At 47.0% G+C, this 13,271-nt stretch overlaps 1 protein-coding gene across 2 annotated transcripts in view; it reads left to right on the forward strand.

The window, feature by feature from the left end:
• LOC144728575 (neural cell adhesion molecule 1-like) overlaps nucleotides 1–13,271 on the forward strand; it is a 201,461-nt gene that overhangs the window by 140,089 nt on the left and 48,101 nt on the right. For both annotated transcript variants that reach the window (XM_078608104.1, XM_078608103.1), the window contains exons 7-8: nucleotides 3,570–3,730; nucleotides 6,975–7,123. In XM_078608104.1, coding sequence (XP_078464230.1) covers nucleotides 3,570–3,730; nucleotides 6,975–7,123 — 310 coding nt within the window. The remainder of the gene's footprint in view (nucleotides 1–3,569; nucleotides 3,731–6,974; nucleotides 7,124–13,271) is intronic.

Below are 13,271 nucleotides of genomic sequence, written 5' to 3' on the forward strand. Positions count from 1 at the left end.
CTGGTAACTAATTGGCATGTTTTGTTTAAGTGACAAACCTTACCAATTGGTTGTGTCGGGTGGTGACGGGTTTAACAACACATTTATATTCACGTGATATAATCTAAAAAAAACTCTATTATGAATTCACACTCCCTGTTGACACCTCCTCCAACCGTCCGTATCAGTGAATGGGAAAATCGTTGTCGTTTTGTACATGTGAGCGTGCTTGCATTGCTTGTGTGTGTGGGGAGCGGTAGTGTAGCGGTTAGCGCGCTGCGTTATGAACCCGGCGACATGGGTTCGATTCCCGCTCACAGCCAACATCAGTGACGATTATCTGAACCGGTCCTGGGCCTCCCCTAGGTCGACTCAGCCTCAAATGAGTACCTGGTGCGGTGTGTAAACATTGCCACTAGGGAGACAAAGGCGGTCGGGCGTGATGCTGGCCACCCACCCCCTCGTGTACCGTTCTAGCCTTCATAGGTGCTCGCTAACAGCACTTGCCCCGAAAGTCTGTTAAGGCTATATGGGAGATCTTTGTTGTACGGTCACCATGGTGATGTCATCGTCACTTAGTGGCGAATGGCGGGTATTGCTAATGGATTATTTGCATAGACCACTGTGCATGTTTTGCCTTCCTTCGTTTGTTCGATGTTGTGACTCCACAAAGATCCGTCTGGGAACGGTGACAAAAGCTACCGTTTAATTCTGTCTGCTTTTCAATGCCTACTATTTCCAGCGTGGCACTTAATGCACTTGCTCACCGGAGTCCATACTCTGCAGTCTAACTCCAAGAAAAAAAGTTAAGCGATCTTGGTTCAATGGAGCACTTAATCTCTGCGCCATTTACAAAACGAAAAAAAACTAAAACTCGTCTGCCTCTCAACTCTCCCTGTCCTCTGCTGCTAATGTTCCCAACTGCCCCAACTGTACGCCCTCATGCCAATGACGGCAACCTCTCGTTTCAATCCCCTAAACGAGGCACGGGTCTTGCCATCGATTTTTGTATTTGGTTTACGCTCGCGATACGTGCGTCAAATTGTGCAGTAATAATCAACATTTTTATCACGTGATAGAAAAAAGTGTCGTCAATCTGTCGTTTCCCAGCCTTCTCATTGGCTAGAGCTCATAGCACACAGCGACCAGCGCTCGATCTGATTGGCGCATCCCCTTTGTAATTGATGCCCAGCGCTGACCATCAGTAGGGGGGGGACCACAGCTCGCTGTACAAAGCCCATTGGGGGGGGGGAGGGGTGTGTGGGGGAGGGGTCCCACTGGCTGGAGCCAAGGGAAGGGTGATAGAGTGGGGGGCTGTGGAACGGGGCAGGGCAATTTTCTATCCCATACAGATGGAACAGATTGGAGATGAGTCAATCTTCTCTGTACCATCTTCTCCTGGAAAGCCAAGGGTATGGCACCTCGAACACCCACAGGATGGGAGTTTTACAGCATTTGCGTGATACACACAACCCTCACCTCCAAAGTTCCAGGTTACTGGCGGACGTAGTCACCACCGCAGTGAACACAAATTACCGGGAGGTGTTGTGAGTTCCACTCATGGATTGGGCAGAGTGTTCAGAGCTGAGAAGCGATGGGACGAAAAATAATAGATCATCATTATGTTTCCTTAATTGTATCCTGATTGTGCTTTTGGTGTTGTATCACGATTCCACAATGTTGCTCAACGCACAATGGCACCATTCCATTCCAAGGATCTACTCCTGATTGCAGGCTAGGAATCGTGTAAATTCAAACAGCATAAATACACTCAATTGAGCTCAATGCGTCCGGATATATAAATTGTCTTTGGTAAAAAAAACCGAATAAATGTCCTCATTGGCCGAATGATGTTCGTCAGTTAAGTGGAAAAGTCTATTGTCAGACATTCGAAACAGATTCCTCCCTATCAACTTCTCCCGTGGAGCACGGGGGTCTAGCGTCGTTGGGAATTCTATCAAAACTACGCAGTCCTCGTTCACCGAGCAATGCTTTACAATACACCCTCGCGGGGGGCCACAAAAACACAACTGGCGGTTAACGTAATTTATTTTAATTCTCTCAGCCTAATTGTCTTGGCAAGCTTGAGGGCTTCCTCGGAATGGGAGTTGACAAGCTCTGGAGAAACCACTTTGTTCAAATGCGTTTATTTGTTCTGTCGCCCGTTTAATCGAGATGCACGCACGTGGGCCAAGCATCTGGGTTAAAAAGTAAAGTCCGCCGGACAATCTTATGGCACCCGAGCGTCGCGATCAGGGAGCCCTCTCTGTGCAAGGCCGTCCTTTGTTCAGTGCCTTGTTTATCGCACAACTGCTGTTTGCTTTACCCATCCGTCCCTGTGAATACTCATACTTTATGTTTTGGGAAGAGCTGCCATGAGAGGGATGGACATCTGTCGTCTGGTTTAGCCGAGACAGCATGGTCTGCAGACTTGTGTCTGTGTATACACGTTTAATATTAAGGAGCCAAGCTGCCAGCGTGTGTGTGCAAATACAAGATCCCCCGTGTAGCCTGAACAGACTGTTGGGGCAAGTGCTGTTTGCGAGCACCTATGAAGGCCTGGCACGGCACACGAGGGGGTGGGTGGCCAACACCACGCCCGGCCGCCTTTGTCTTCAAAGTGGCGATGTATTTACACACCACGCCAGGTACTCATTTGCGGCTCAGTCGACCTAGGGGAGGCCCAGGACCGGTTCTGATAATCGTCACTGGTGTTGGCCGTTAGCGGTAATCGAACTCGGGGCGCCGGGTTCGTAGTGCAGCGCGCTCACACACACACACATGCAAAGATCATTCTTGTAACCCAATAGACTGTTGGGGGAAATGTGGTTAGTGAGTACCTATAAAGGCTGAAATGGTGCCTGCATGAGATGATGGGGTGGCTTGCACCACACCGAACTTCTGCTACACAATCACTGATGCATTGGTTAATTAATAATAATAAAAATCGGTTCTTACGCTCACAATGCACGCATTGAATCGTGCGTAGGAGAATACTTTATGAGCTGTCCATACATGTTGTATTTAATTAGTCGATGTGAATCCTGTAGCACCCTAGAGGCTCGACGTGCAACACAATGAGAAACAAATATATTCTCAAATTAAATATCCACCCTGAATCGTGACAATTCGTCAAATCTCAAGGGGGCGATTCATCACATGCCTACCAGTCACTTTTGTCTCCTCCCAATCTGGATGATTTAAAAGTGCACAGCTCTAGTGGCTTCCTAATATTGAAAAGGAAGAGTGTTCCAGACGGCCGCAGAAGCGCACCTGAACGCCCGTTCGATGCAGCGACCGTCTATGTTCGATTGCTAGCCAAAAAGTGTACTCATGCTTGAGGGTGTGTAAATGTGCGTGCTTGTGTGTTCATCCAGCGTGCGTCTTCGATGCTACAACAGCGGTGCAATGAGCCGTCTCTTGATTGCCTATGAACAGACGCCTTGATTGTACGTATGTACGTGTGCTGAACTTCTTTCGCACCGTACGTAGCCGACCGTGATAATCGGACGTGTGGCATGTTGATTGACGTACTGATCGATCGACATGATTAATCATTTGCCATTTTTGGGGGGGGTGGGTGGGAGCAGCAATGGCGAGGTGCTGGAAGTGTCTGAGAAGTATGCGCTGAGAGCCAACGGCAGCGAGCTGGTGGTGAAGAACGTGGCCAAGGGGGACGACGGGGAGTACCTGTGCAGCGCCGAGAACAAGGTCGGAGAGCAGGACGCTGAGGTGACCCTGAAGGTGTTTGGTGAGTGGCCTCCCTCCCTCCCTCCTCTCTCCTCCACCCTCCTCCCCCCACCTCCTCCCTCCTCCTCCTCCCTCCTCCCCGCTCCCCCTCCTCCCACCTCCCCCTTCCTCCTCACTCCGCCTCCCTCCCTCCTGCTTGTTTGTTGCTGGCCTGCTTGACAATTTTGGGGCCTGTGCCCAGCAACTGTGTAGTAAAATTAAAAGGGACGGAAATCTTTCAAGCAAAGTCTTTATTTGAAAATATGAACCGGCTATGGGCACTGATCCCATCGTTGTTTGTAGGGTTAAGTCACGTGGTGGTTTTATACTAAAATCCATGTCATTAATGATACGAAATTTGGCATAGAATTACGATGTGGCCTATCCGAAAAACGTAGGGGTCGTAGCATTGGCTACAGAAAATCTACATTATTTGGTACAATTTTATTATTTAATGCAAGGTGATGGATATGGCAGTTGTTATTCTTGTAAACGTATTTGTGTGTTCGGAGTGGGTATGATATTCATTGTATAAATGCAAACGGTGTACGTTTTACATTTAACATTCATGTATACAAGTCATTACGTATTTTCATTGTGTGTGTCAGCTAACATGCTGGACATTCAGTTTCACACCGAGATGTTCCATCTCAAGGGATTTTCCAGAAGAAATATTTTGATTCATGAATTGAATTAAAAATAAAAGGAGACATAGATGACAAGGAAGCAACAAACGTACATACAAAATAAGTGGCAACAAAAACCAAGCAATGGTAGAACAGTTCCGAAAGGCTCAATGGCAACATCAAAATGATGTGAATAAAACTCTTCAATTCGATACGATTTCAGTTAAAATATTTATGCAGCAGAAGGGATTAACACAAACCAGTAATTCGTTGGGTCTTTCGGTAAAGTCATGTAGATAGACCTAATCATAACAATTAACAAATAAAAATGAAAATAAGGTGCACGAAAAAGAAAAAAAATATCACAACGTTTCGATCGCAACACAAGCAATCGTCGTGACATTTTTTTTTCATTCACTTCATTTTCATTTGTTTTTGTTATTATTTTTTCCTATCTACGTGCCTTTACCGAAAGACCCGAAGAATATGAATTCCTGCAGTCACGAAAGATACAAACCAGTAAATTTAAACAAGGTCGACTCGAGATGCGGTGAGAGGCAATTATCAGAAGCACTTACATTGAAATGGTCAAGCAATTAATCCGTGGTAATCAGAGGTAACGGGGGAAGGACAACAAGCTAAACGCAAAAAGCAGGGTGTAAGAAATGTTGTTTCTTGCTGTGGTTGTCCCACCTGATGACGGAAGCTTGTGTTGCTTCCGAAATGTCGTGATTTAATTTAGTTATTTCTATTTTTTTTTACTTACGTGTCTTTACCGAAAGAACCAAAGAGTAAAGAAATGAGTTTTCAATCTAGATTTAAAAGTGCACAGCTCTAGTGGCTTCGTAATAGCGGAAGGAAGAGCATTCCAGACGGCCGCAGAAGCACACCTTAAAGTGTGAGATGCAGTGACCTGGTTGAGAACCTGTTTCGTGATGGGTGTCTGCCCGGTTTAAAGTCTACGATCGCAGCTGCTCACTGCAATGACATATTCTACCTTTTACATTGGAAAAGAGATGCTTTATAGCGTAGAGAAAGAAAAAAAACACTGTTGTTTACTTGTACGTTTTTTTTTGCGAGCTCCGATTTTAATTGGAGTTCTCCACATGGGAATCGCCCGTGATATTACTGCGATTGTCGTAATTATTAAGCTGACTTTGTTGAGAATTACTTCAAGAACAAGGGTGGCCCCTCAGGTGGTTTCCCCGTGGGCTGCCGTGGAGAAAAAAAAGTGATACGGGGAAAGTGGCGGCATGAGCAAGGCTGAGCCCAGCAGATTGCCACTGAGGACTGCAAAGTGCTATTGTTCGTTAATTATAAATATAGCTTCAGGACTGTTGCCACAGTCGTGCCTATTGTTGTATTATCGTCCACGGCCATTACCCGCTCCTCCGCCCTACCAATGATAAAGCGCTTGCACTGTGTTAAGTGAGCTAAAATAGTTTAAGGTGCGAGAGCGAAAGTCCTCTTAACTGTGACTGATGATTTACCGCTCGTTTCTTGGCATAATCTGTTTGGTGATTCATCACCGGCGCGGGTTTTATTGTACGCGTGCGCAGGAAGTGGCAGGCTGAAATGAAGCAATTAAAATTTGTTTGGAGGTTTTTTTTGGGGGGGCAGATAACCGGTGTAATTTGTGTCACAGTTCCAGCTCCGTATTGTTTAACCGAAGGCTGAGGCGCGCGAGGAGCGATTGGGGAATTGTTCTGAGGCTCGTTTAATGCTAAATGAATCTTGTCTTGTTGCGCTGGGTGTTGTCTGTTTTTTAAATGTTCGGGGAACTGAAGTGAGCTGAGGGGGGGGGGGGTGAGGAAGAAGTAGTTCAATGGACATGTAATTGGCCAGATGTGAAAGGGCATAATGTGGTGTAATTAACTGAAATATGGAAAATGTATTGGGACCCGTGCCAGTTCATTTATCCAGCTGTTCAATCATCCGTTTTGTAAAAAAAAAACGTCGGGCATGCGATTAAACTGGCGACGATAAAGAAAAATGCGGCGGCCTTGTCACACGCGTGCGCGCTCGCTCGCCGTCGCGTTGGCGGGGATGGGGGGAGCGGATCAAATTTCGTGCCGGGCGTGCGGCACACGTCGCGTGGATCAAACTATTCAACGATTTTGATTTGACCAGGTAACGCCCACTGAGCTATGTAGCTCCCTTTTTTTCAGAAGCGACCTGGCCATCACAAATGATAGCTCGGGAAAGTGGCTTATTCATCGCGTGGAAATTTATAGCAGACAAATTCTCCAACCAACGCACGTTGATTCAAATTGTGGAGGGAAAATAAACGCAGGGCCCCGGAGAAAATCCACGCGTCCACGGGGAGAGAGACACCGCAAACTCAAAATATACAGCAGCAGGCATCAGGGTCGGGTTCGAACCCACGATCCCCGTATACCAGGTGAGGCAGTTAACGTCTCCTAGCCACCGTGGTGATGATGAGAGAGAGACACGCAAACTCCATATATACAGCAGCAGGCGTCAGGGTCGGGTTCAAATCCACGACCCCCGTATACCAGGTGAGGCAGTTAATGTCTCCTAGCCACCGTGACTCGGGACAGGCTCACCGGTTTCAGTGACCCGGCGGAGGCAGTGAGCTGTGAACCGTCGCGTCTCCCCCCCCCCTCTTTTGCGGCGCAGTTAAACCGGAGATCACCTACCTGGAGAACAAGACGACGTCGGAGCTGGAGGAGCAGATTGTGCTGACATGCGAGTCCGAGGGGGAGCCCCTGCCCACCATCACCTGGAGGAGGGTCAGCGACCAGCACGTGTTCCGCCAGGGGCAGCAGGTGAGAGAGGGTTCCGGAGGTCAAAGTTCATTCGCGGTTTTGCGGTCGCCCGGTTAGCTGTGAGAAAATGAATATTGGAGAAGACCGTTTCTCAGTCTCGCCTTGCATAATGCTCAACACATGAGCGTTAGGAGCTGGTAATGATGGGTAACACGGGCTGTGTGTGATAATCCTGGACAATAACTAACGTGTGAACTGTGCCAGTTACGTGCTTGCTGGATACGGTTTGCATGACAATCGGCACCTAACGCTCCACTCTAAAGCCGTGTAATGAGACACGCCCGACTGCCGGGCTCTGCGGTTGTTAACAATGAAGAACATAAAAACCTACAATGTAAAAAAAATAAGATATTTGGCAGCGTGTTTCTTTTTTTCTCTCTCTCTCTCGGTTGTTCCCCTCTGTATAACCACTCCCTGTCTCCTTACATAGGCATCTTGGACTCGTCCAATCACCAGACAGGTATACTCCCTGTGGCATCTACCGTCTGTGCCTTTCCTGAGACTCACCATCACCATCCCCCGACCCCCAACTCACCCCCATTTCCAATTAACACGACTCACCACAAAGTCCGCGTGCGAGACGTTTTGGCTAGCACTTAGCCTCGAGTAGCGTAGAAAGCAACTAACCAGCTTCTGGTCAACCTAAAGCGTCCTAATATGCGTATTTTTATTATTTTGCATATTGTGTTCGCTAAATAACCGCATGGTAGATGGGCCAGTAGATGCATTACTAACAGAAACTTGTTATTAATCAGTCACCGTGTCTGTAGTTGTTATGACGGCGACGGTGATAATGACGATGATGCTGATGGTGTTGCACTATGTTGAATTAACAGCAGGGTTAATTAGAAAATTGTCTTTTGTTGTGGATATTTGTCACCAGCGGTATATATTGGCAAATTTTGCTGCCGCGAGGTGTAACATTCCGGAGTGTGATTTGACGCCCCGTGGTGAAAGACGGCCTCCCGTGGACAGAGCCCTCCAAAGGTCTTTTCTTCACACTTGTCAGTAGCAAGCGGTCGCTGTAGAGACCAGGAGGCAACACGAATGGTTGACGAGCAACACTTTTTTGACGTATTTACTACAATAGCAAGTGGAAGTGTGAGGTTTCACATCGAGAATTTCCTTGTAACTTCCAAACAGTGCCCACATATTGGGCTCTCGTCTCTTACATTAGATGACAAATAGTTTAACATTTTTCACGTAGGGAAAAAAATGCGGCTTTCGGTCCAGTGGTTAATTCCCAAAACTCCAACCTTCATCTCTCCACGATGCAGTTGGCCATGCTTACGCTCGTCGTCAGACGTGTTCGTACTCTTGACGACTCAAGCTTGCACTTGAATGGAGAGGGCTGCCTTTCCGTAGAGGGAGGAGCCCTATTCTGCACAGAACGATGCAATGCATTGTTAGTACAAATTGGCTTCAAACGTGGTCTTGCGGCAAGACGATGTGCACGCGCTGGCTCGTATCGTATGTCACGGAACGTTGGGTAATTTAGAGGCAAAGTCCAAAGCGGTTTCCTGCTCGAATGAACATTGAGACGGTGCTCATCCAACGCTCACAGCCCTGAGAGACGGTGCTCATCCCACGTTCCTATGCCGAGGGGTTAACCTATCCCAATGTGACAACCAATGTTGTATTTTCTACAAGCTGGTACCTATTTGATCGACCCCAGAGGGATGATAGGCTGGGTTATCCCGCCGCCCCAACCAGGACGGGAACTCGTAACCTTCCGATTAGCGAGCCGCTCGCTCTGCCTTTGAAGCCACCTGACAGGCGTTGGATTTTTTTTAAACTCGAATTTTAACGTCGACGTAATTGTATGGGACAACGTAAGTGCAACAAACATTCACACACACAACGCAGAATAATACAAAATACATCTTTGTGTGGAAAGAAGAAAAGTGAAGCTGTTACCCAGAGGGTAAAATCAATTGCTCGACTTTTCAGTGAAAGGCCTTCATTTTGACTGCACTTTGACCGGAGAGCGATTACTGGGCATGATTTTGAATTTGTAAAAATTTCAGAACATACACAAATGCACGTTGGGGGTGGAGTGATGGTGTACCGCGCTGTTAGCATGCTACGCAATAAACCCAGCGATCTGAGCTCAATTCTCAGCCATGGTTAACATCAGTGGCGAGTATCTAAACCATCTTCTTGGTTCTTTCGGTAAAGTCACGTAGAAGGAAAATAATAATAATACAAATAAAACATAATAAAATAATTCTGTCGACAGACCTGTTCTCCACCTGAAGACGGCTGCTTGCGTTGTGGCCGAAACGTCGTGAAAATTATTTTATTATGTTTTATTTTTATTATTTTATTATTTTCCTTCTACGTGACTTTACCGAAAGAGCCAAGAAGATGAATCCCTGCAGTCACGAAAGCTTTAAATCGATATCTGAACCATCCTGGTCGACCCCCCCCCTTCACCAACCCACACTGACCAGCGTGGTGAAGTATAGTCAAACAACTCTGATGACCGATGATGCGGAGGAGGCCTTCATCCAGCAGTGGACTGACAAAGGTCTATTTATTTTTTACGTACACATAACTTGGTAACTTTTAAGAAGCTACGACTGTACACATTGTTGGTGTATAAATCTATAGCGTTTGGATGTGAAGTTTTAAGCTGGGATGTTATTTTACGTGTAATAATAATTCACTCAGCGGTTGCAAGCGTGCATAGCATCATTTATCTGTGAGTCACAGGACCCAAGTACATTTTCATCACACGGTGTTGAGTCAGAGTTCATTCTGTCCGGAAGGAGCCAGGGACCTATGGAATTAATCCTGAGATATGTTTGACTTATGACCTGTGACCTAGATGATGCTGAAGGGCAGCATACATGTTTCCATATAACATATCTCATACAGGCTGCTAGCATTTAACCTATCGGTGAACTTGATGAGATCACAGGTGAACAGGTGGTTGAGGGCAAATTACAAAATATAGGCTTCAGGTCACTCGTACAATGCAGTTCCATTCAGCATTGCAGATTAGAAAAGAGAATCGTTGCATGCGCAGGACGGGCTGGCACCACGCTGGATTTTCACATTGGGTGGATGTCGCTGCGTGCAATGAGTCGACGCTGCCACAGTGGAACTCAACAATTCGGTCACGTGGTCGTGTCACGTGGCGCGTGTCACGTGGTCATGTCACGTGGCGCGTGTGCGGACGACCGCTTCAGATGGCCGTTGCCTTAGCAGGCCACCCTAAACCCTCATTGGCTGGCCGGTTCACCTGGCGTCGACTTAGCGTTCCAAAGTTCGTCCGAGCCGAGGTGGCGGGCACGTTGGCGCCTTGCCACCACTACGGCCAGTCAAGTCAGACCTGAGTGGCCATCGCGTGGTGAGATGTTAACTACCTCGCCTGGTATACAGGACGTCGTGGGTTCCATCCCTACCCTGACGTCTGCTGTATATTTGGCGTTTGCGTGTTCTCACCATGGTCGCATGGATCTTTCTCCGGGTCCTCAAGAATCGACACGCGTTTAGAGTATTTGTCTGCAATAAGTGTCCACGTGATGATAAGCAACTGCGTTGAGCTGTCATTTGTGGGAGCCAGGTCGCTTCTGAAAAAGAACTACGTAGCTTAGTGGCCCCTTGCCTGGTTCAAACAAAATAGTATCACAGTTTAGTTTTGAAGTGATAAACCTCACCTCTGCACTCAAGAGCTCGTGGAACGTATATATATACACACACTCGCAGCACTTGTACCTGCCGACCATCCGTCCACGTGCACACACCCGCCTGCATGCCAGCACGCCTGCTTCGTGTGACTTCTCCCTCTCACTTGTGCTGACCGTGGGGAGCCGTGGGAATCTGAGGAAGCACTAATTTCCTCGCCTCGGTGCTCGTGCGATGCGCCTTTCGCGAGTTACGAGCGGGGCGCGACGAGCGGATGACCGGTTGTTGAAAGAAATCGAACAAGCCGCGGGGGCACGAGCACTTCCACGGGAGGCAAAGTTGGTTTTCCTTAAAGGCGTTTTTCGGAAGCGCGCACTTTGACAGTTTCACGGTGGCAGTTGTGTGCCGTGCGAGGGGATGGGTCTCCTGATGTCAGCTCTCCTCAGTTAAATGCGCCGTTGACAAAAGCTTCTCCCGGGGTTCTAGATGCAAGAGGCAAAATATAATTGTCACGATCACGTTTACATAAAAATATATACCCATAGCATATTAGATACCCCATTGTGTGCATAACGGGGTATCACAACACACATATATATAATCTGTGCATTCACACATTATATATATATGTGTTGAGAGCATATATAACATACATAACACACATTATATATGTGTGTTGAGCGTGATTGTACAGTTCATAATTGCAGTATGACATCAATCCTTCTGCAATTATGGGTGCATCTTAGAACTGTTTTCCTTATCAACCACAGATAATGTCGTTAAGCTTGGTCACGAAGTAAATGATTTTCAACTTAGCACTGAGTGCTACGTAACTTATCTAATGCCACCCAACTCTCTGGAAACTATTCACAAGAAAGCCTACGATTTTAAATGGTATTATGGATTATTGTGCGTCGATTACAAATTTTTAGGATGGCATATTATTATTTTAACGCTGCAGTCATCGCACAATTTTTATACCATGAATGATGTTCACTTTTGTAAAAAAAAAACTGGGCTTTTCCATCAGAATTTCTGCACAAACAATTTGAATATTGCTCTGTTACACCAGGGACTAATATGTTGCAGCTCAGTTGGAGGGCCTTCTCGCAAATTATTTCCATCACCATTAATAACGCACACATAAATGGCTGAACCCGCAGTGAATTTCCACATACGATGCACGTTTCTTTGTTGTCTCACCGCTCATAAAATACACAAATAATGAACTCCGCGTGCATGTTCCACATAAGTCGTGAGTAATTAAGCCGTCGCGCCCACACTAACCCCACGGCCACATGCATACACGCGCATCGCTCGTGCAGGAATAATATTATACGCAGTGGGAGCAAGTCGATTCCAATTAACCTGTTTCCTATGCTCTCAAATCTTTCGACCATGGCAAATAGACACATTTGTATTATTATAATTAAGATATACATATATACACATTAAATAATGCATGTATGTTGAACTTATTTTGCTCCGTACATAGCCAACCGTGCTAACCGGAGGTGCCGGTGAAAGATAACATACTAAACACAAAAAGCAGTGTGTGTTAGTGCTTCGAGGAATTCGTTATCATTCTAGGTGATTTTAAAGTGCACGGCTTCCAGTGGCGTCCTAACATTGGAAGGAGAAGAGCGTTCCAGACGGCCGCCGCAGAAGTGCGTCTGAAAAGCGCGCAATGGCAGTGACCGTCTTTGGTAGCAACAGAAAAAACGTGTTTGCCTTTGAGTCTGATGACCGCTTTATCCATGTATATATCTGCGAAGGGAATTGAGTGCTTTCTGAGATCTCAGCTGTGGCCCCCTCCCACCCCGCTCGGGTGATCATTGTCATTCTCTCTGCGTGCCGCCCCCCCCCCCCCACTGCTTTTGTCTTGTGGGGGGCGGGCGGGCCCTGTGCAACCCGGACAACCCTGCAACCCACCCCCTCACCCCCCCAACCCGTCCTTGTGTTGACGCGAGCAAGCGATTCGCGAATCACCGAGCGCTTTTGCTCGCTCGCCTCGAGATTTTGAGTGCCGTGCCAGAAAACTCTGGGGGCTTGTGGTGGCAAAGCGCAGCGAGAAGGAGAAGAGGAAGACGAAGAAAAAAAACCTGTTCCTGACAATGTCAGGGCATACCGAGTGGGTTCATTAAAAAAGAAATCCATGAAAAATTAGTGCGAAGTAAAACAACGTATGGATTCTATATATATATAGTTATATATATATATACCTTGTGCCACTTGTGACAGGAATAAGCCATCTGTGAAATGTCACCTCTCAGATGATATTTTTCACAGAAGTGCATTTCTCTATTAAGCCGCTCGAAAAAAGTTTGCTTCGGCAAAGAAGGAATAAATTGGCTCCATAATGTGAGTTATAATCACGCGGACCGATATCAGTCACGGCCACCGCTACAATTGGTGAGGAGGGTGACTTGAACGGATCCTGGGGCCCCCCTCCACTCTGCTCAATTTCGCCTCCACCAGTAGCCCCCCTCTTTGGGAACCTGCACTGACCAGAGTG

The sequence above is a fragment of the Lampetra planeri genome, chromosome 29 (genome assembly GCF_965212315.1).
Source record: "Lampetra planeri chromosome 29, kcLamPlan1.2.h2, whole genome shotgun sequence".
NCBI classification, from domain to species: domain Eukaryota; kingdom Metazoa; phylum Chordata; class Hyperoartia; order Petromyzontiformes; family Petromyzontidae; genus Lampetra; species Lampetra planeri.